The sequence below is a fragment of the Zonotrichia leucophrys genome, chromosome 10 (genome assembly GCF_028769735.1).
Source record: "Zonotrichia leucophrys gambelii isolate GWCS_2022_RI chromosome 10, RI_Zleu_2.0, whole genome shotgun sequence".
Classification (NCBI taxonomy): Eukaryota; Metazoa; Chordata; class Aves; order Passeriformes; family Passerellidae; genus Zonotrichia; species Zonotrichia leucophrys.
In genome coordinates this window covers 5,529,502-5,552,652 of record NC_088180.1, presented here as the reverse complement: position 1 = coordinate 5,552,652, position 23,151 = coordinate 5,529,502, and the positions used below count along the sequence as shown (strand labels likewise).

Here is a 23,151-nt window from a genome sequence, read left to right as displayed (position 1 = left end):
AAGTCACTGAAACTCTTCATAAAGGCCAAGTCTTTCAATAGCTCAAAAAACAATCCTTGTTCTTGCAACCTTAATTCACTAAAAGAAATCAAAAGAAATGAAAATTCCACAAGAGCTCTGTTCCTGTATCACTGTTCTGTTTGCTAATATCTCTGTACCATTATGTATTTTCAGCAGGTGGATGGTGTATTTTGTATGGTGCCTCTTCTGATGGTGTTATTCATTTGTCTTTTCAGGTCTAGAATTTAGTCTCATACATCTGTACTTCTTCCAGCATGCAACAAAATACTCATGTTGCATGATACTGACATCTTGTTTCAAGGGCAGCAGAGAGGGAAATTAATTAAGGACGTGAATTTAATGTTAAGGTAGCAAAACTTCATTAGATACCTGCATCAACACACTCACTCAAAATTAAAGTAGCTTTAATTTTGTTTTCTTTCATTCACTTCGGGCTAAGTAAATGAGGCTAAATTGAATCAAGATTGCTTTAACTCTGAAATAGGCTTACCCACATGTTTAAATCAGTTTAAGTAAACTCCCTTAGTAGGTAATTTAGATTAATTTTCTTGAAATGTTTGTGTCTGAAGACAAGTAAAACTGCAATTCTTTGTGCAAATTCTCATATAATCATGACTACATTGAGCAAAATGCCCAGGATATCTTTGGGGTCTGTGCAACCTATGGATTCTACAAAGGAAAAAACAATTTATTCTCATGTCTTGGCTGTTTGTGACAGCAATGGTGTTTTTAACTAATTTGTATGAAAAATAATCTAGGGTGTTAAACAATTTTATAATCATAGTGTTATTTATTTGGATTTCTTAAAGACGGGCTTTTTTGGTTGGATGTCATTGGTTGTTTTTTCAGAGCTTTAAAAATGATGTTTTGCAGAATCATTATGGTAGAAACAGTCAGCTACATCATGTATAAATCAGCAGCATGCAGAAAATGCTTACAGGAGTAGATAATACAGAAAAAAAAAGACATGTTGGGCAGAAAACATTTCCAACATACATTTCCTATCATGAAGGCAATGTAAACAACTGTCAGGTAAAACAAGACATCTCTTGGAAGGATGGAATGGTGCTGAAAATTGCCAGGGTCAAATTGGGTCACCTGGGTGTTTTCTTCCCTTATCTCTGTCTGCTTTAAATAATGCAAAAATGCAGACTTGGCTGAGGTCCCAGCTCATCAGAGCACTTAAGCATGCCCTTGACTGCAAGCGTGTGCAAAGGCTTACTGATGAGGAAGGGAAGAAGGAACAGGTTTCAAATGTGAAGGTTAGTTTGATGTGAGAAAAGATTGGAATTTTTGTTGAATATTGGTGCTTAAACATTAGATAACTATTTCTGAAAAATTTAACTGCAAATTTCTGCACTTGTCATGGCAATAGAGATTACTTGGTTTTCTGCTTGTCTATTAATGTAACAAGTATAAAGATAATTCTAGACTAAATAGACTATGTCCAAACATTTTTAATGAATGTTTGTATTAATAAGAAAAAAAGAAAACTCAATCAAAAATAAATCAATAATTCAGCATAACTGAATTAGTTAATCTGTTAAGAATGCATCTTTACATCTGCCTAACATCACATAAGCCAAGGAGTCAGACAATATTTAGAGACTGCCCTCTGAGCACAGAGCTCAGTTTCCTGCTGAACTATCAGAAGTCACTGAGACCTTGGGATGTGTGGCACTGCAGCAGATTTTTCATAAGGAATAAATGGACACAGGGCATAAGTCACCTTCCAGAATGTCTATCTACTACTTCCATATTTTGACTTCTTTACTTCATCATGCTTGTTACTGTGTAAGAGAATAAGATTTCTGGTGCTAGGACAGAGTGCAGAACAGCCAGAACCACTGAACATAGATCCTATGAGCATGTAGTGGTACTACTACTAAAATAATTCTAACAGTAAAGGACATTTAGATATGATAGATTAAAAGATATTTTTTCTGCTTACATGGCATATGAAAAATATTATGTATTAATAGAAGCATAGATATAGCTGCTGTAGTTAAGGAGTCATGCTGAAAATGCTTTAAAACAGAGTAGGAATATAAAACAGAATATGGCTGTGGTATTGCTGTCAAAGCTCAGGGAACAGCAGCAGTGTTAGCAGGCAAAATCTTTTCTTATGTGCAGAAAGGTCCTGTACTTTTTGAGACTCTACATACAAATTAATAATAAAAACTGTGTTTTTCTCAGAGTTCAGAGAGCAGTCATGTAAGCTATCATAAGCTCCTAGTGAGCCATGTATTTATTTGTGTTAGACAATGCTATATAATACCTGCAATAGAAAAAGCCTAATAGACAGCTTATCCTCACATACTGTGCCACTACAGAAAAAAATGAGAGCAAGCAAAATGATTGAACTAAAAAAAGGCATTGTATTATATTATGTAAAGGGTATCCTGACCCTTTCCAGCAGAGTAGTGAGCTGACTGGTATGTAAAGAAAAAGACATCACCTTTTTATCCCAGTAAAATTAAAATGTGCAGTTGTATCTGCAGCACCACAAGGGGGGAATTGTCTTGGCTGCTTTAAAGTTCTGTGCATGCTGGCCTTGCTTTGTGCCTGTCCACCATGCAATCAGCAGATGCTCATTACAAAGCATCAGCTTCCTTTCTTGTCTCTGCCACTCTTGGGGAATGTGTTTAAAGGGACCTCTATGTAGGGCCTGTTAGCCAGTACATGCCAAGTGTTCCATGTGATATCCCTCAGGTGTCAACCTGAAGGGGCAATCTTTGAACTTTCAATTTGTTCTAGTTCTTTAAGTAAATTACTGAAACAGAAAATGCTTGTCAAGATGGTGAGATCAGGGAATAAAAGAAAAATGTGTTGGATATCCTAATATTATTCTAAATTGTATTAAGTTTTCCCTGAGTTGAGAATGGCATTAGAAATTAAGTTTTTCACAATCTTTTAAGGCTTCTATTGTGTGTGCTCGTGGCAGATCTGAGGGATCAGATTCTTGAAAATGTCCTACTGTCTTTTCTCACTTTACAGTGCAGTCATTTTCTTTGCAGGAAGAGCTGTGTGCATTTTCCCTGTGAAAGGTTCTTCAGCTGTCTGTGAATCAGAGAATGGTAATGTTTCTCAGTGCAATCCTCTTTTCTTTCTGTCCACCTGCTTGTGCTAATAAATTGACTTATTTTTCTTCAACCAGAATACCTGTAATAGCACTGCAGAAGAGATTGAAGAAACATGTGAAAGCTTTGCTCTCCTGAACAGAGGTTGGATTACCATTGTCTGGTCAGTATGGGAGAACCTTTCCATTCGTGCTGACAGCAGAGGTTCCCAGAGTTTAATAATGGGCCCTGAAGAACACAGTGCTCTTACACATTCATAAACCTCCTCCTGGGGCCCACTGTTACACCCTTTTTAACATCTTCCAGATTTGTAGCTGTTCTTCATTTTCACCTGAGTCCTTCTGGGAGCTCTACCTGCTCCTCCTTTTTTATCACCACCAGGCTCCCATTGCCATAAGGAGGGTGAAAATGTTAAATACTTCCATACTCAAACTTCTCAGCTGTGTTCTCTTGGGTTCGACTGGCTTTTAGAACTGTGATCTTTTATATAAATTAAAGTATTTGCTTCTACTTCATCCTACTTTAATTATGGATGATGTCAAACTTACCATCAACAAAACTTGGAAAGGAAGACACTTTCTTTGTCTGTTGAGAAATAAAAATGGTATAGCTGTAACAAAATAACTTTCACACAATGAATTGTTATTATATTTGAACAGGTGACCATTGTCACATAGGCACTGTTTAGCACACCGAACACATCACAATCATTAACCCAACCTAACTTACAAAGTGCTCTGTACTTAGGAGTCCCAAAGTATTTTAGGATCCCACCAAACAAAAAAATAAGGGGGGCAGAAGGAAGACCATGAAAATGGCCTAGGAAGTCTGATGTCAAATGAACAATACAAACCAGCAATTCGCAATACAACCAGTTGCCTACTAGATCACATTGCCTATTAGTGATATCCCAAATTTCCAATAAGAACATTTAACAATGTTTTACAAAGCAAAATTCTGGGTCTGTGAATGAAAAGAACTGTCCCTGACAGTTCTTAGCTCAGTACATAGAATTACACTTAATCTTAGCAGGGATCATAACAGTGCTCTTCCTAGGCTACTGTCCCTACAACAGATACAGTCCTTCCATTCTTTGTCTTTTGCCAGCCTCCTCAGTTGTTCCCATTTCCAGGAAAGAGGCTGATTTCTCCATTATGGGAAAAGGCTTTAGAAATGTGCCTCTTCGTTAATATAACAGGCTACAGGCTAAATATGTTATGGTTTAGAGATAAGAGACTTCTGCTTTTAAGTCTCAATTTCATTTCATTGTGTCTAGCCCCAAGCACAACTCATTCTGCATTCTCAGATGTCTCCTTTGCTCCAGTCTCAGTGACAGGAGCAGGTCTGTCTATCACTGTGACTCTTCACAGCTGACTAAGCCAGGACTGACACTGGGAGGGGTGGGGGAGGAATGGAAGCAGAACACGATTTTCTTTGGAAGCCACTTTTGCACTCCAATAACCCAAAAAGAGAACTTCTAAAGTGTTCTCCCTACTCTGCATGTCATCAGAAAAATTTGGGCTTGAGTACATGCCATAGACAGTTACATAAAATGAATGAGGCAGCAAAAATTCATGGGTATGGTTCAAAGCCTTTTCAGAGTAGGCAGATATGGTATTTATTGTCAGTTCTGGAAAAGAAAGGGAGCTTAGGTTTGTGTGAGAGAGGGAGAAGGCTGACAGCGTGAGGCTGCTGTCCCTGCTGGAAGCCTGCCTGCACAGCACAGCTGGCAGTCTCAGGTACTCACCTCGGGGGGATTGTTGTTGTCAACGGGGCCATTGAGGTCTGAGCGCTGCTGCTTCCTGGGCTGCTCTAAACCATTGCACATCTGCAGGAAAAAAGAAAGGATTTCACATCCATTACTTATCCGAAGTTATTTATGTACAATCAGTATTCATTACTGCTACCAAAATATTATAATGTGATATAGCAGTTGGTATTTCCTACTGTAATTTAGCAAATATCAGTTTCACATAAAAATGTTAAGCTGTTTAATTATAATAAAGTATCTACTTTCATGTAAATAATAAGGCATTTCAATTATCATTAAGTAGCAGTTACAGTACTGATTTAAATATAAATTATTTTATGTCAGTGCAAATTTTTCATATGAAATTAAGTCAAATGCTATCATGTCCAAATAAATCAGAAAGCAAAGTCAGAAATTTTTTATGTGTTTATTCCCAGTATTGTACAAAATCAGAACAGCCCTAATGGGCATCTCTGATCTGAAAAACAGAATTCTAGCACTGAATGTAGGATCCTGTTAGTAAGAGATACTTTGTGGCATCTCCTTCCTTGTGGGCCAAACAAATCTACAGGATGCTGGCAGTACAACCTGAGGCTTCACAAGAAATGTGAAAGAGAAAATATAAAATCATACACAAAGAAAACACTAAGTATTTTAAACTGCAGAACACTCCTTTTTTCCTGTTCCAGAAGTCTCAGGGGCAGAATTTCTTTTCCAGACCTGACCCAAGTCACACAACACCAGCACCCAGCATGGAGAGTGCCCATGTCCTCTAAGTACTGAGAAAGTTTTCATGGCCCAGATTTTCAGTGTTACGAATCTGGAAAACCAAGGTGATTTCTGGAACAAATTTTTATGGTTAAGGATATTTAATTTTCCCTTTTATCTTAGTTTCTCTAAAATGTATAAAAATAGGGCCAAAATGCCACTTCCATTATAAAGCTTCAGAAATAAAAACTTTTATCAACAATTGTGCAAATGGAAGGATTATTTGAAAGGGTCAGCCTGAATGTTAAGTGGGAATGTACCTCCTTGGCTTCTGACCTTTAAACACAGTATGTAGCTGCAGGCAAAACAAGTCTTTATGCTCACCTCTAGACAAATGATTCCCTGTGACTAATATTTAGTCAGCTAATGAAGCAGGCACATTAGAGCTCAGTAGTGACAACTGTCAGGTAAGAGAACATACACAAAGCAAAGATTCACCCAAGCAGTAAGCAGGACTTTAAGAAAGAAATTACTATCTGATCACAGGAAAAAAGGTCAGACTTCACACTTTCTTTCAAAAAAGAATCCATTCCTTATGTGTTAGTTCAATGGTGGTGCTAGTACACGTCAGGAGTGAAGAGAAATAAAATTCTGATGAGTAATTCCAAGTAAATAAGTCAAGTTTGGGAAAAGAGGAGTCAGAGTAAGTTGAGAAGTCTAAGCATTCCACAAAATTATTTCAATACTCTATCAAATTTCAGTAGACATTAATATAACTTCCAATTTATTTTTACCACCTCAAAGAACCTTTTTTTTTTCTTTTCTTTTGTCCTTGCATATATTTAAAATTGAGAACCATGATGAGTTTCAGAGAAAAAGCTCAGCTGAATTTTTAGGGAGATGTAATTAGGAGCACATGCAGCCTTCTGATTTAAACTTCCTGAGAAGACTTTGTCACTTCTGCATCTTTAGGCAGCAGACATTGATTTTGCTGTCTGCTGGTGTCAGGAGCTGACTGCTAAAACTCTGTGACTCGGCCAATTAGCTCAGAGAAACTGGTTTTGTTTGAGACTGTTTCAACTGCTTAGCACTTTCAGTAAGTATTTGGTAACTTTGGGAACTGTCACTTGGTAACAGATATTTATTAGTTCCTCCCCACAGCTGCCTAGGGCGCAAAGGAGAATGCAGAAACCTTCTTTGATACTCTTCATCTACACCCATTTGTGTTTTCTACAAACTGTTCTCAAATGTATCCCATAATACACAGACTGACTTCCAGCAAGACATTCCTAAGAAACACATTTTCCAAACTGCCTATCATTTTAGTTTCTTCAAACTGTTCTAAAGGTGAAATCTTTTACAGACAGAAGACTCCTGGATTTGGATTCTGCAGCAGCAGAGCACTGTGCCCATGCTGAGAGAAGGAAATAAATATTTGTGTCAATACTGAGCTCTACCAGCGCAGGCAAGGGAAGCACAGTAGCAGCACTGATGTGTGCAAAGAGGGGAAAGAGATAAATTACAATGGCTTTGCTAAATTTTCTTTAACAGATTTTTGTAGGGATCTGTAGTCTGTCTCTGGAGTTCCATGCTGAAGAAGTAAAAGGACACAGGTTATGTGAGAGTGGTGCAAGCAGACTGACACTGCAGGAGCTTGTGATGTCCCTGCTGGGGCAGTTTGTGCAAGCATATTTGGTGAGGTTCTCAAAGGTATGTCAGTGCTATGAAAGAATGGTGGAGAAATGAGAAGCAGTAGGATTCAGTGTCACAGGCAGCATCATTGAAAACCAGACTTTCCTCTGAGGTCCTCCTTTGTAAAGGAGGCAAATTTCATGGCAAACTCCCGTTTCTTCAAAAGGTTAGAGGTGGGATAGGTGTTGGTGCTCTTAAAAACATTTTCTTTTATTATTAGTAAATAAGATTTGCTTGAATAAGGTAGGAGAGGACACATTCTCAGCATTCTCACATTCTAGGTTTCCCTCAGACTTGTCTAGTGCTAATCATCTCCTTTAGTGTTTCCCTAGAAGTATTTACAAATAAAGGCTAATCAAGCCAAGCTCATCCCTGAAGTTTTGAGGCCTGAGGACTTGTATTTAAGATAGGAAACTGGCCCACACTGAAAGTCAAACAAGATGCTTTCTTTGTTTTTCTTCATTAGGTGTTTCTTATAAAGTGACTGTTTTCTGGGGCAAACTCAGCAACAGGAACCTTTAAAATCACATTTGTTTACTTGTTATTTAGCAAATGTCTTGCAAACAGAATGTTAGCACCTATCACAAGCTAAGAATTAATAGCTGTGTATTTTAATGGAATGTAAATGTAAATAAGCAGTAATTCTACCTGTGTGAGGCAGGAAAGGAGAGGAGCAGAAACATGAAAAAGCTAAGGATAGCATACTATGTACGATAAACAACAAATGCACCTTCCTGCTTGCTCCTTGTTTACAAAAACTGACATACATGTAGTATATCTTGATTTAACCTAGAAGCATTTAAATCTACATTTATTTAACGATAACTGAGGCAAAAAAGTGCTCTATATGCAGTATGTGTGCCTCTATTATCCCTTTCAGCACGATCTTTTGTACTGTGAGATGCACACTTACAATAACAGCTCTTTTAGCAAGGTGACAAAACCAAGGCTCTTCTATGCAGCTTCTCTGCAAGCAGTAAGTTTAGCATGCAAATCTACTGACAATAGCCTTGGGTTTTTTTCCTTTCACCATGGAAGAAATTGAATTATTGTAGTTGGTTTAAATATTGTAGTTAGAATTATGGCTATCTTGGTTTCACAAATGAGACAGGTTCATTTAGGTAGTGCTCTAATTCCATCCATCCCTTTGACATTTCATAGTAAATATAAATAAATAAATATTTCATATAAAATATTAAAATAATTTAATACCCCAGAAGAAAAACAAAATCCTCTGCACTTTATCTCAATTCTTTGAGGTCCAGTATTAATGCTAAACATCCAAACACACCTTGTGCTAAGGACTTTTACAGAGCTACCAAGAAAAAAACTAACTTGGGCATGTTCTAGATGGATAATGAGATGATTGGCTCTTGCAATTACGAGATGAATATTGTGTGAATATTAAGAGAAGCTTTATTGATGTATAGTTATGTTATTGTAGTTTAGATGTCCTCTGTTCTCCCCACAGTTCCCTTTCCCCCCTGTATTGCTGCCATCAGACAGCCAGGGCTGTCTAGGACAGGTGAAGGAAGGCTGCACAGGTGTCCCGTGCATGGGGCAGGTGGGAATGGAAAAGCTTGGGGGTGCTTAGGGGGTGAGGCATGGCTACACCTGAGCTCCAATCAAGTGACAAGAAAGCAATCTCCACTGATAAACAGCCAGGAGAGCTGACTGACAGACTCTGGGAGGGGCCAGGGCTGGCTGATGCCACCCCCAGGGCTATAAAAGACTGAGCAGCCATCTTAGAGATGAACTAGCTGTGTGGTAGGCAGCCAGCTCCCAGTACTGCAAACTTTCCTTATTTAGTCTTTTTGTTGTATTTTTGTTAAGGCTTTAATAAACCTTTTAAAATTTTAAAGTGAACAGTTGTCTCACAGGCAGAAATAGGTACTCAACTCTAATGCCCTCACCATGAGCCTGATTTGTGGGTGAAGCTGAGGATGATTATCTACAGTAGGTGAGAACACAGCAACGTAAGACCAGTTTTGTCATGACACTCACATTCAAGTAATGCTTACCAAAGGTTATTGAACTTGGTTTTTATTCTTTCTTTGACATCCCTGAGGGCTTGGGGTGGGTAGAGGGACAATTACCTGGTGTCCATTTGTGAGCCTCTGAAGTGAAATACCACTTCACACTTTTTACCTTGGAGGCTTGTGCTCTTCTCTTCAGTGAAGTGCCCACTGCAGCTGTGCCTTGTTGCCTTTCTGATAAATGAAACGCTTGTCTTGACACCCAGTTTGTTCAGCCTGATCTGCAGTAGATTCCTGTACTGCTGTATCTCTAATTTCCTGTCTCCATGTTTGAAGGAATGAAACCCTGTGTACTGTCCAGCTCTCTCTGTCCATTCAGACAGGAGTTTATGGTTGCTATTAAAAGTGGTGGTATAAGCTCAGTGGCTTCATCCAGCCTGGGGTTACCTATCACAGCAGAGCTTCCCTCCTTATTAAATAAGGTTAAGGTATTGCTACAAGACTGATAGGAAATAACAATCAAAGCTCAGACAGGCAGTTCAGGAATATTTAGGTACTTTTGGTTTTTTTCAGATGGGACAGTTAAATCAATACCCAGGTGTTACACAGCCCTCAGCTGTTAGCAGTCTATTAAGAATGACAAATGCAGTTCAGCTCAGCTTCTGATAAATAAGTTTCAAAACAAAAAGTTATTGAAATGAAGGTCTATTTTGAATATTGTCTTGAATGGGCAATGTTCAGTGGGGTGGAAAAACCCAACAATTACTTAGTCAAGCACTGAGGAATCCTTTCTTATTCAGGAATTCAGGTTTTGTTCTGCAAATACTTTGAGAACTTGCAAGGAGCAACACTCCCAGTAGTAGCTTTTGGAAGCAAGTCCATCACTGAGTGTAGAACATGCTACCTCAGCCTCTGTGCTCCCAGCCAACACCCAGTAGCTGTTCAACCATTCAGCATCAGCAGGCTTAGTCACCAAGGGACTTCTATGCTGGCAGTAGGGCACTGAATATAGTAAGTTGCACAATTTGGTTATAATTATACTTCTGGAAATAGAATGTAGTAATGAATATTAAAAACTTGCTGCAGATATGGGAAATCTGAAAATATCCCCCTAAGACTTTTTTTGTTCACAATTATAATGAAGGTCGACCTGTTTCATCAGCATATACTTAAGCATTTGATTTCCTTTTACTGTTTTTCAGAGGAATTAATGTATTTTAATGGAATCACCTAGACTAAATTGTTTAACTGTGGGGCACTTAATTATAGAAAATCCTATTTACGGAGTTGATAAAGCTGAAACAGGAAACTTATGTATGTGAAGTTTAATAAAGCATTTTAATTAAAGATAAGGCAAAATAATTCAGTAATCCTTAGTAGTTTATGATCCAAGAACATTTTATGTTCTACCTCTTTTAGGTAGATCTGTTCATTGCAGAAGATAACTAATATTCAACTGCATATGATTTCAGAGATGCAAAGTCAAGGCTTTAAAATGGTATTAGGGAATGAGGTATATCTCTCTAAGAAGCAACCATGTTCAATTTGAAATGTCAGGGAAAAAAGTCACCCCTCTTTCTCTTTAGAAAAGCTTGAGCTTCATTCTTAGATTCTTTTTCTGGCACTCAGCATTAGAACAAGAAAAGATCAGGCACAGTTTAAATTAACTTCTACATCATTCTTGTGATAAAACTGCTTAACAGCATTTGTGGTAAGTGTAAAGCTCTTATTTCTTCCTCCTTGTCAAGGTCAAGATATGTCCAGCTAGTAAAAAAAACCCATTGCAATATGCAGACACTTCTTGAAGGTTTTTTAACATATGCAGTATCTAGATTTGAAATACTTTCTATCAAAACCAGAAAATTATCAACCACTAAGGCAATGGTACAGGAGCAAGTAATGGGAAAAAAATGCTACTATTTCCATGCTGACCCCGGTTTTAAGTTTCTCCAGACTGTCACTGCAGAATGAAAATAGTGTAAAGAAACTGGTTTTGCCCCATGTATCTGGAATATCTTTGTTTGAATTGTCTCTTCTCTGTGCAAAACCTCTTTGCTAGATCTCTTCATCTGCTGATTACATTTAACACCTCTTTCTAAACACACAATGTGATTAAGTGAATGCAGTTACAGTAAAATTTAACATACTGCTAATACATTTACATATTAATAGATAGAAAAATATTGCTAATTTTGTTTGGAATAACTAATGTAACTCTTGCACAATGCCTCTGACAGTTTGGTTAAAAAAAGCACCTCATACCTGCTCCTGTGGCCACTTCTGTCTGTCCTCTGGGGATCTTGACTTTGCTTTAAAACCTCGATGCACATCTGCACTGTGCTTAGAGGCAGATGGGATATTCAGTGATTTTGGCCTCCCCTCGTGCCTGCTAGCACTGTGAACAGCTTCTCCCTTTGAACAAGTCTCTTTGTAGTCATGTGCCATGTTTTCAGTCCCACTGTGCTCTGGACTCATTTCTGTTGTACTGTTAATACTGCTCATGCTCATACTCATTTTGATTTCTGCTACAATCTGGTCAATGTCCTCTTCCTGCTCTTCCAGCTCAGCATCCTCTTTTCTAGAATGGTATGGTGATATTCCCTGGGAATTTCCATTAGCCTCTGCTGGGTAATAGTCCTGATAGTCACCTTCACTTTGACAGTACTGAATATTTTCTTCTTGGTCTTGGATCTCCAAAGATGATGCTTCATCCTCCAAAATCTGAATGCCATTATCTTGACCTTCCTGCCACTCTTGCCTGTCCATCACCTCGTTTTCATCTTGGTGCTGAATTTTGCCTTCAGCCCATTCTTCTACAGCTTCCTGACACTCATCTGTTTCAACATGGTGTTCCTCATGGGGAGCATACTCCTCCCCATTGCAGTCCATTCCTTCCAGGTAACTGTCATCCTCTGGACAGTATCTGATGTAGTATGTGATCCCCTCCTCTTCTTCTGGCAAGCCTTCATCGTAGTCCTCCTCCTCTGAAGTGTTGTTTACATAGTCAGAGCTGGAGTCACCATCTGCACTATGGTCATTGCACTCATGTTCCACAGGGGTAGGACTCCCTGCTCTCACAGTTGCTAGTTCTGCCTCCTTTGCTGCATAATCTTCTATGGGAAGGTCACTTTCTTCATTTTCAGGCTCCCTGTTGTGAGATGAAGTCGGGCAAGCTCTGGCTCTGTGATCCAGCATGCTGGCTGTAGTGCTTTGATGTTTCCTGTTTGCCATAGCCAGCTCCTTACATGACAATCATTTCCAGCAATTACTGCAGGGAAGATAGAAAAACACACATTCAGGAAAAGGTCATCAGCAGAGAACAGTGATGTTAATAGGAAGCAATCTGATAGATTCATTTGGTAAAAAGCCTGTGTTCGTAGATATTTGACCAAATTCAGACAGCTAACTTTTAAAATGCTTATGCTATGGAACCATGAAATCAAAGTAATAAGTTGCACTCTGAAAGGAACAGATAAAGAGAAGGTTCTACATTTGTGCTAAATGTATTCTAGTGTAGGCTCTCTTCTGTCAATTTGACAGAGAATTAATCCTGAACCTTGAAATTAGTTTTCAATTTCTCTTTCTTGCCAGTAAGGGGTTATGCTTTGATCACTATGCAGTAAACGGGACCTCTTTTCAATTTTCAGCTTAGGCATTTCTTTAACGTGTACTGAAAGCAAACATTTAGACTCTGACCTGCTCTTACCAAAACTAAAGGGAAATAATTCTACCAACTTGGCAGTCACATAGTGCACTAAAAGATAATGTATTGGTATTAAAAGTGTTATTTATAAAAAGCACTTGCTGGTTTATTAGCCCCTTCTAGCTGGATGCCATGAAATATCTCCCATTGTTAAATCAAATATTGCTTTTAGAATTAATTATTTCAGTTGGAAAGGACCTACCACAATCACCTAGTGCTGACCAAGTTAAAGCATGCTTTAAGGCCCTCATCCAAATGCCTCTTAAAACACTGACAGGCTTGGGCATTGACTGCCACTGGAGGACTGTTCCAGCACCTGACAATGCTCTTGGTAAAGAAATGCTTCCTAATGTCCAGTTTGAATCCAGACTGTCATGATACAGCTTTGAACCATTCCCAACCATCTTATCACTGGATACCTTCTCTGGGGAGAAGCTCAGCACTTCCCTGCCCACTTCTCCTCTGGAGGATGCTGTAGAGGGCAATCAAGTCACCTCAGCCCCTTTCCACAAACCAGAGAAGCCCAAAGCCCTTTCCCATGCCTCAAAGGACATTTCATTGCAGCCCTTTCACCAGCTCTGCTGCCTTTCTGTGCACACTCATAAGGATTTCACATCTTTCTTAAAAGATGGGGTCCAGAAGTGCCCACAGCACCAGGTGATGCTGCAGCAGTGCTCAGGACAATCCCCTCTACTGCCCAGCTGGTCACTGTTTGGGAGAGCCCAGGATGTGCTTTGCTCTCTGGGCTGCCAGAGCACTTTGCTGGGTCCTGAACTGCTGTCAGCCAGCACCCCAGAGCAGAACCTGGCATTTGGCCTTAAATTAATCCTGGCCCAATGCTCCAATTTATCCAGATCCCTCTGTTTTTTCAGTGTCTAATCTATGTTGCAGGTAAAACACACATATACAGTAAAAGCTCACTAATTCTTCCTGCTTAACACTTGTGCTACTTTAAACTGCCCTCTTTTTTTTGTCTAAATACTGGATTCTAAATAAGTAGGGGTTATATGAACTATATAAAAATACTTAAAATAGCTAATTCTAGACAGACTTGACAATTGTGGTCTGCTGCATGATTTGGAAGGGGGAAATAATCTACTTTTAGTATTTGTGTTTCTCTGTGTTTTATTGCTGTATCCTTGTGATAAACTTGACCTGTGCAGTTACTTCATTGGCAAGAAGTGAGATCAGGCTCCTCACCTGGACCACACAACTGCAAGAACATTTTGATTTAATCAGTGTCCAAAGGCTTGGGCAATAAAACCAACATGGAGCTAGAGGATTAGAGGAGCAATATAGGGAGTAATTTCTTAGGCATTGTGAACTTAGAAAATAAATCCTGTCACTGTAACCTTATCAATATCCCTGTAGAAATTCTGATACCACAAGAAACTCAAAATCCTGAGTTTGTGAGAAATCCAGGGATCTGATGTATCTGTAGATTATGGCAAAGATATCATGTGGCAAATCTATCCCTGAAACATGGGCTCTAGATTCTGAGGTACAAAGGAGAGATGATGTTAGTCACAGGAGGAGGTATGAAAGGAACCCATCATATGGAGCCCTTTTTAGTTATTTTTACCTTGCAGAATTAGTCCTGACAGAATAAAGCTTTAAATTAAATAGTGTATCTTTTAATTAAACAGTGTATCTGAAGAGAAGTTTTAAAGGAGAAGATCAGTGAAGGAAAACCTCTCTGTGATTACTTGCCCCTCCTCACTATTGGAAGAACTTCCAGACTAGCAAGATTTTCTCAATGCAATCTGTATGTCCACTATCCCTTTAATAACAATGATGATACTTTTTTACTTTGGAGTCAGTTATAGAAGTCAGAACACCAAGCCATCCATCCACTAGGGTTAGTCTGAGTCTAATTTAGTCAAAGTCTGATTTAGTCAGCTCTTACTGTAATCTAAGGATGTTTCTATACTGCAGTATAAACAAAATTTATTGGATTAAAATAGTAATCCAAGTAGTAATAGTAATCTGAGCCACAACACTGCAATGCTCTGTACAGGCTGCAAAAAACTGCCCATGAGCAAGAAAAATTGCTTGTATGACCATTTCAGGCATGAGAGCACTACACAAGCATGTCCAAAATGAGTTAAGATGGAGAGCTATAATAATTTTGAATGGCACTGCAAGGAAAATACAGATCTCATCTGGTTCAACCAATTTTTTTTTCAACAACAGAGCAAATTAAGTGCCTCTTATTGAAAGAAAGTTCTCATCTGCAATGGCCTCAATCTTCTAGTGGAAATATTATCCATATTAAATAATACTTAAATATTTACAGTGCAGTTGACCCTGCACATAAGTCACAACAGTGTGGCTGAAGATTCAGAAACACAGATCCTGTAACAAGCACAGTTTGAAACCCATGACTCAGATTTTCCTAAGGCATATGGAGATGAGAACCCTTTTTTTAGCCAGTATAATGGAGTTTTTCCACCCACATCTAAGGCTCTTTATTTGATATCCAGCCCTAAAATTGCCATAAGTGCTATCTCTGCAGTGATAGCCCTTTATAAATTCCAGTGGTGAGTGCTCACAGAATTTGCTTTCCTGCAGGAAAATCCAGTGCACTGTAGATATTCTAGAACACGTTGCAGAAAGTCGCCTGGATGTGATGTGAGAGCCAAAAGGCAGGACAGGAGCCTGGGGAGGGAGGGAGGGAGGGAGGGGTGGCTGCTGAGTGGAGCTCCATCAGCTGTGGGAACTGCCAGCCTGAGGGGTGCCAGGTGGGCACTGCAGCCCTGCCCCACAGGGACCTGCTAATGTGCAGCATCTGCACTGTGTGGGAAAAACTTTAAAAAATCGTGGCACACTGGAAATTTTTTAGAGCATAGGTGGTAAGAAATAGAGAAAATAATTCCACTCAAGCATGTCTAGCACTGGTAAGAAATAGAGAAAATAATTCCTCTCAAGCATGACTAGCACTGATATACTGGGACATGGGAAATGGGTTTTCAGTTAATTCAGCATGAGTGATGATTGAGGACAGTGCTTTACCCCTGTATGCTGGAACTGAGGCAAAATAAGTTGGATTTTTGGTGAGAGGCAATGCTGATCTTAATGCTATGGAAACTGAAGTTACAAAGCAATTTCTGCACAATAATTACAATTCTAGTTGGCCTACTTTGCAATCTTCTCAGGCACTACTCTTAAGGTAACAAAGTACTGAAATAAAAAGGCAGAATTTATTATTTTCAGCCCAGGAATTGCAGACTGAATGTGCACTGATTACAGCATCTTCAAGTACAAAATGTAACTTCTCCAACTGTACCAACACATCAGAATTACTGAGCTGAGTTTTCAAACACCAGTCTGAGAACTGCTCTTTATGGAGCTGCACATACATTGCTGTCAAGGAAACACACAGCTGTATTTAACTCAAATATTAGAACAGCCAGGGCAGCCTAGCTTTCTTCCCCTGTATCAAAATATCTCTCAAGCTTCCTAGTGAAATAGATTAGGTCTAGCATAATCTGAATATTTTAAGCTGTTTCATGTCAAGGAGCAACATTCCTTAGGGCCACAGGTTTGAACTGTTCTTTCTTCTCACCAAAAGGGACATTATTCCTCCAGATTTTAAATATAAAAAACAGATTTTTGACTTTTTTTTTCTTTTAGAAATGCAACAGATACAAAATTTTTACCATGTGTTCTGCTACTCAGACTACTACACAAAGCCCTTGGAGTCCCTGATTGCATTGGTTAGTACTTTAGCTGATATTCACATCAGTCACTGTAAACTTCTAACATCATAGGTATCTTAAAAAATTAGAAATTGGAGAAAATACTGGACTTCTATCTTATATTGCTCAGTGTTGAAGAGAGGAGTAATGACTTGCTGGATCCAGAGGCACTCTATCCACAAAGGCTCCAGTTGAGCCTACAGATCATTTTCTCTGCTTGGTGTAAGACTCCCTCCTACTCCTTGTATCTCACCTCCCTCCTTGGCAGCAGGGAGTTAGGTCAAACTTCTGCATCACTCCAAGCACATTTTTCCATTTCTGGCTGCACTTGGCATGAAGTGTTCCTGGGAACATGGATCAGTGCTGGATCCCTGTTTACCTTCCTTGGGATTCAGTAATATTATCTTGCTGAGACTTCAGTTGTACAGTGCATCACTAAACTTCCATCAGTGTTGGCAGGATCAGTGAATAAGGGATCAGTTACACAGGGTTCTCAGTAAAAATGCTTTTCTTTCCATAATGGTTTTACTTTATTTTTCTTAATTTTCCCCTGGCTCAGCTGAATGTTGAAAGGAAAATCAATCTCCAGGAAACACATGCTGCATTTCCATGTGAGAGTAAAAAGGAGTATACATAGGGGAACCAATTTCTTCTACTCTCAGAAAGAGAACTACTGGGTTACAGCTGGAATTTATTCTAATCAGTGCTCATTATACTCATTAGCTTTCTCCTGAGTTTGCTGCACCTAATCCCAGACAGCTGTAGTGAGGGTTTTGTCAACCTTAACACTTCTACATCTTTTCACCTGTGTAGAAAGATCTTTTACTGTCTTCCCAGTAAAAGAGACCAATTAAATTAGCTTTAAAAATGGACAATGGTAAACAATTATAAACATGGTGAAATACCCAGTATCATACTGCTGCTGGTGGTTAAAGAACTGCATTGCATCTCTACTTGATTCACAAACTGAATAGCATTTTAGTGGCAGCAAAACAAGTTACTTACATTTAACATGCAGTGGTCTGAGGTTAGAACACTTCACAGTGAGTGAGGTTCTTTTGGCAGCAAATATTCTTTTGCATGCTTATGTACAGCCAAATGATTTTTGAGCCCTGCTGTTCCAACTTACAGGTGAATCTAAGATTTCTATTGGCCTGAATTTGATATATTCACTTTGTTTTGCAAGGCCTCTTTCCTGTGCCTTCTCCTCCCCACGTTTGTTTTTCCATTTACTCCTCAGTCTTTCTCCCACACTTCAGATATCTGCACCCTTTGTCAGTTTTGACAAAATTGACGCTCTAGTTTTGCTTCCCTGGAATTGTTCAATACCTCCTATTTTCTGCAGATATCCTCTGCAATCTCACTGCTATTAAACTGGTTTTACTCTTTATAAGTCATGTTCAGATGGAAGTTATAAGCACTGGCACACAATTTACTGCCAGGGGAGATCATAGCACGTACAGCCCACACCTCTGCTTCTCTCTGCTGAGCTGTGCCGTGGATGCACTGCTGACTGAAGCTGTTCCATATGTTAGCCCTATACATTTATCATCCAGAAATGCTGCAAAAAAGAAAAAACAACACCCAACCCTCTTAACACAGTCATATGTTTAGATCTGCTACATTCATCTACTTACTCAGTACATCTGTAACTGAGATAACAGTATTTTTCAACAGAACTGCATCAGAAAATTCATGATTGCAGGGCTTTATGCTAATTATACCAGTCTCTTCTCCAATAAAGATAAGTGGAAAAGAATCTAACTTCAATTCATTCAAAACAATTTTTAATATTAAACTAATAGTATTTCTCAGTAGGCTTTCATTACAGAAGACTTAATAGGCTCCCATCTGCTAAGTTGGTCCAGAGGAATTATGACTGATCCTAGAGTGGGAACTGGAATTTTTAATAAGCTGATAACAGAACATGAGCCTGCTGTGACTGTGTCAGATTCTGTAACCTTTTGATTCCCCAAGGCCAAACTGCATTAACTTCATTTTTCAGTGACTCTCCAGACCATGAGAATTGATTATGCAGAGCTCCAGAGTGCAGGGTGACTGCCAGCTCCTCCAAAAGCAGGTGGAACTGGGATCCCAGCTCTCACAGGACCCTAATCCGGCAGTGTCAGTGACAGCAGACTGAGCATGTGACATGGCATTTTGGAAGGAGCACAGTCTCTAACAAAGGGAAGGGAGGAGGAAGGGGCATGCTGGTGCCTTTGCACAGAGGGGTGACACTGACCTCCCAGTGCTAGGGAAGGAAAGAGTCCAACAGTGAGGACTAGCACAACATGATTAAATTAGGGTCATGTTGTGACACTCCCAGTGCCATCTCAATGTTGCTGAAGTTGTCTCAGGCTGGCACAGCCTGCCATCGAACTTATTAGCAAGGTCTGTTAAAAATGTCTATTCCTTTTCTCTGAGACTTTTGAATTTAAACCAAAAACACTCTATAAAACACCAACACATTGTTCAGGGAGGGGAAAGGCCTAGGACAGAAACTTCAGTTATTAGGACATAATCAAACCAGTCCTTTTATGTCCAGGATGTTAGACCTGCATGACAGTAAATCACTGCAAACACAGTCACATGCATGCATATCTCTTCCTCAGTGCAAGCTCAGCAAGGACAGCATTGCAGCTTTGGGCCCAAAAACTGTAAACAGTGAATTGAGGAGAGCAAACTGGGAGGATGGGACTTTGTAAGTCCCTGAAGCTGTAATTGGACAAGGAACCCCAATATGTACATGGACTGAAACTTATAAAAGTGTGAAAACTCCTGACTCAGAGTCCATCTTGGGTAGAGCCACAGCTGAGTTCTTGTACTGCCCAAGGTGTATCCTTTAAAGGCCTTTTAATAAATCCCTACTTTATTCCTTTAACATTGTCTGGCCTCTGTTCCAGGCAGCCTCTTTAGGCATCAATACCACCTGCCTCTCATTTTTTTAAAGGCACAGTTGGTGTAGGCCAGGAGGAAAAACAACTAAAGACAGCTCTAGATTTGGAGCTACTGAGTGTTTCAGAGCTTCAATTAATCATCTAAATATTATTTTAATATGCTTAACATAATTGAAATAGAGACTTAGAAAACAGCAAGATTTGCATGGGAAACAGAGCAAGAATGATTCTTAAAGAAGTGAGGGAAATGTGTGGGGGAGGTGAAAATGAACAGCATCTAAAAATAGATGGCATTAAAATACATGCCTTTGCAGTTATCTCAAGAGTAGCCACTAGGGTCTTCCTGTGTAGCTAAGACAAAAAATAAAATCTCTTATCATTCTCTGCTTCTTCTAAAGTGTCCACTGTGAATGTGAGGTAGTCACAAAAAAATCACTGAATAGGCAAACAAAGAAAATATTATGTCCATTATGAATCATCATTATCCTGGTTTTATTAGTTTAACAGCTGACAGCAGACTGAGAAATTAAAGTTGTGAGATAACAAATGCTCATTTCTGTATGTCAGGGTTGTTTCATTTGCAGTTTTGCAGAAATTCTGCCCAAAGCTACAATGGCTGCAGTGAATTAGATGCTGCAAATACACATCCCTGTATCCACAGGCAATGCTCTTAAAATGGAGCAGCCTGTCCTGAGCTGCTACTGAGCTACAACAAAATGTTGTCAGTGTGCAGGGTGCACTCTCAGTAGAACATGAACTGTGGATGCACTGGAGACAGGAACAGAATCTCGCCAGCCATACCCAGTGCGCCTCTCCTCACCCTGAAACCACCAACAAATGAGAGATGGTGTGCAATGGAGTATCTGTTAAACCACATCAACATCAACAAGTACATTTGGGATGTTGGATTTCCTCACCTGAGAGTGAGATCTTTGCAATTACTTTTCTATGGGCTTGAAAATCTTCTGTTTTGTGATAGAGGGGTTTTTGAGATGATTTAACTATTTTTCCTATTTTTAAAAGATTTTGCATTCTGAATTATGTTCTTGCACATTTTTTCATGGTATATAGTAATTTTTCAGTTTGGTTTAATCTAATAAGCTCTTAAAATTCAATAATTTCCTTGTAAAAGCCATTCTAAAAATGCTCTATAACTGGCACCCACCAATAGAAATTAAAAGCAGAACAGACAAATGCTAAAGACAGTGGCAGTATGGCACTGCAGAGATGGTATTCTTGAGCATATATCCCAGCTTTTATAGTTAAAAAGATTAGCTATTTCCTGCAGCAGAAATAAAAATGTGTAATCACATATTTAATTATCTTGTATTGTTGATGTGGCTTAATTATCCCTTAGGGTTTAATTTCCCAGCTCAAAGAGTGATACTAAACCTGTGGTGCTGCATCCATACAGATGTGAGAGTCAGGACAAATATCAGTCTTGCAGTGCTAAGCCTGCTATAGAGAAAAAGCCACCAAAACCAGAACTTTATTTTAAGGCCCTTTAAACAGGGGGAAGCACAGAAGCAGAATATTTGTATTCAGCAGAATAAGATGAGACTCCAAAATTAAGGCAATGAAATTTTATGGCTTATTCTCGTGACTGCTCTGCTCCAAGAGATCAGTTTCAAATAATGAAAAAGTACCCCTCAAGCACACAAAGCTCCAGTGATAGCTATGCAGAGGCATCAGCTTTGAATTTCATTCCATAATAGGCACAAATTTTAGCATCTTCTTATGATTATTGTATCTCCTAATTTACTGAGAATAAGGGAAAAGTATAGGATGTATAGGAATAAGGGAAAGAGATACAGGAGTAAGGAAAAAGTATATTATATTTTAACATTATCATGCATAAAGAATATATGGCATTCAATTAAAACACATTCAGCCACTCTGAGACAACCTGCAATCCATCCAGAGCTCTGGCAGAATTTTCAGTCTGCCTTAAAATGGATTATACCAAGTTTTTCAAAGCTTTGCAGAGTGAGTTTCTGCTGACTGTGGAGGCTACTCCAAAGCCTGGTGATCTTTCTCTCTCTTGCTGATTTGTATGCTTCTTGGCATCTTGCAATTTCCTGGCTAAGGCTTTTATCTCAATAACAAGGCTGCTTTCTGTACTGACTTGCACTAGATGATAACAGATCCCTCTAAGCATAACATGAGGCAGTGCTGCTGGAACAGTGGGGAGCCATGTGGGTGGAATTCAGCAATGGAGCAGACACTGGGGGCAGCTGTGTGAAACCTCCTGAGGTCACAATTGTACATATCCATATTAGCAGAACCTGGCCTTGCACAGCTGACATGCAAAATCATCACCTACTGTGAGTTCTCCAGGTCTAACTAGCATTTTTCTGGTCAAAATGCTCATAAAAACCAGCCAACTGAAATAAATTTCCTTCTTATCTCTATTTACTGGTATACTTTGGAAAAGATTATTCACTGGAAAACCACTAAAGAAAATCTTATGCATTTGGCCCCTGATATAAATTTAAATACTACCTTAGAAATAAAACTGATTCTACCTAAAATGCCAATATATGGAATTATTCCTTTTTGTCTGCAATAATTCAGTGTTTTGAAATGGATTGAACAATGATTGTAAAATGTATTGTGCAGTCAGAAATGTTGTATAAGGGTCAGACAAAATCTACTTTTTCTGGACTATGGAAAAAATATTATCTGCCATGGCAAATTCCTAGAAGAGCCTTTTAAGCCACCAAATCCATACAGTGATGGGTGACTTGGGGGTGTAAGTGAAAGGTGAGACAGGATTTGGGGACTTCCTCCAAGGTCAGTACTTTTGACAAGATATGTGAATTCCAAATTTCAATGCTATTAGAGGAAAAAATGAAACTACAATAAATAGATCTTGACAGTAAGAAGCAATCTAACATCTCTTGGTTGCTTGAGATTCTCTTCCACAAGAATACAAGTCTAAGGTGTAAATGTGGCCATTTCCCTCAGCAGCAGAGCCCCTGCCTGCTGTGAGCCTGGCAAGCCCTGGAACCCAGCTCCAGCCTCCTGCAAACACTCAGCTGCACCTGAGATTTCTGCTGGCTGCAAGGAAAACAGGTTTTATTGAACCTGACATGCAGTTAGAAGGGAAAGGAAATTGCTTAAATTTAAGCTGTTTGAGCAAGCTTTGCACTCTGTCGCTATCACACAGCTATAAAAGGACCCAATGGGTGTTGGATAAATAGGTTTTCACACATGCAAGAATAATTTTAGCTCATCACGAATTTGAAACCTTTAATTTTTGGAACTGTGTGTCAGACACACACTCCCACTTGCTGCAGAGAGAAGTAAGGCTTCTCTAGCAGGTCATGCATGTTACACAACAAATATACAAGCAAATATATCTCTTATAGATGTTTACATAAGAGATATATTAAAATCTACATAGATATAATTAGTATCTATAACTTCATTTCCTTCAGTTCCTTCTCCCACTAGAAAAAAACCTAGGAATCTCTCTAGAAAAGTTATGGTGCTATTCTAATACTATAATAATTCAGAAAGATGAGTTAGCTTATCAAAGAATATTTGAGGAATGCCAAGACAATAATATGGGTTGGGACAGTACTTCAAAAATTGTGATCTTGCAATTTAAACATCATCATTTA

General features: G+C 39.0%; 1 protein-coding gene across 4 annotated transcripts in view; it reads right to left on the bottom strand.

The window, feature by feature from the left end:
* Nucleotides 1-23,151, bottom strand: part of APBA2 (amyloid beta precursor protein binding family A member 2) — an 81,183-nt gene that overhangs the window by 20,902 nt on the left and 37,130 nt on the right. For all 4 annotated transcript variants that reach the window (XM_064722318.1, XM_064722316.1, XM_064722320.1 and 1 more), the window contains 3 exons: nt 11,490-12,495; nt 4,849-4,929; nt 3,650-3,686 (listed from right to left, as the gene is read on the bottom strand). In XM_064722318.1, the coding sequence (XP_064578388.1) occupies nt 3,650-3,686; nt 4,849-4,929; nt 11,490-12,458 (1,087 nt within the window). In that variant the 5' untranslated portion in view covers nt 12,459-12,495. The remainder of the gene's footprint in view (nt 1-3,649; nt 3,687-4,848; nt 4,930-11,489; nt 12,496-23,151) is intronic.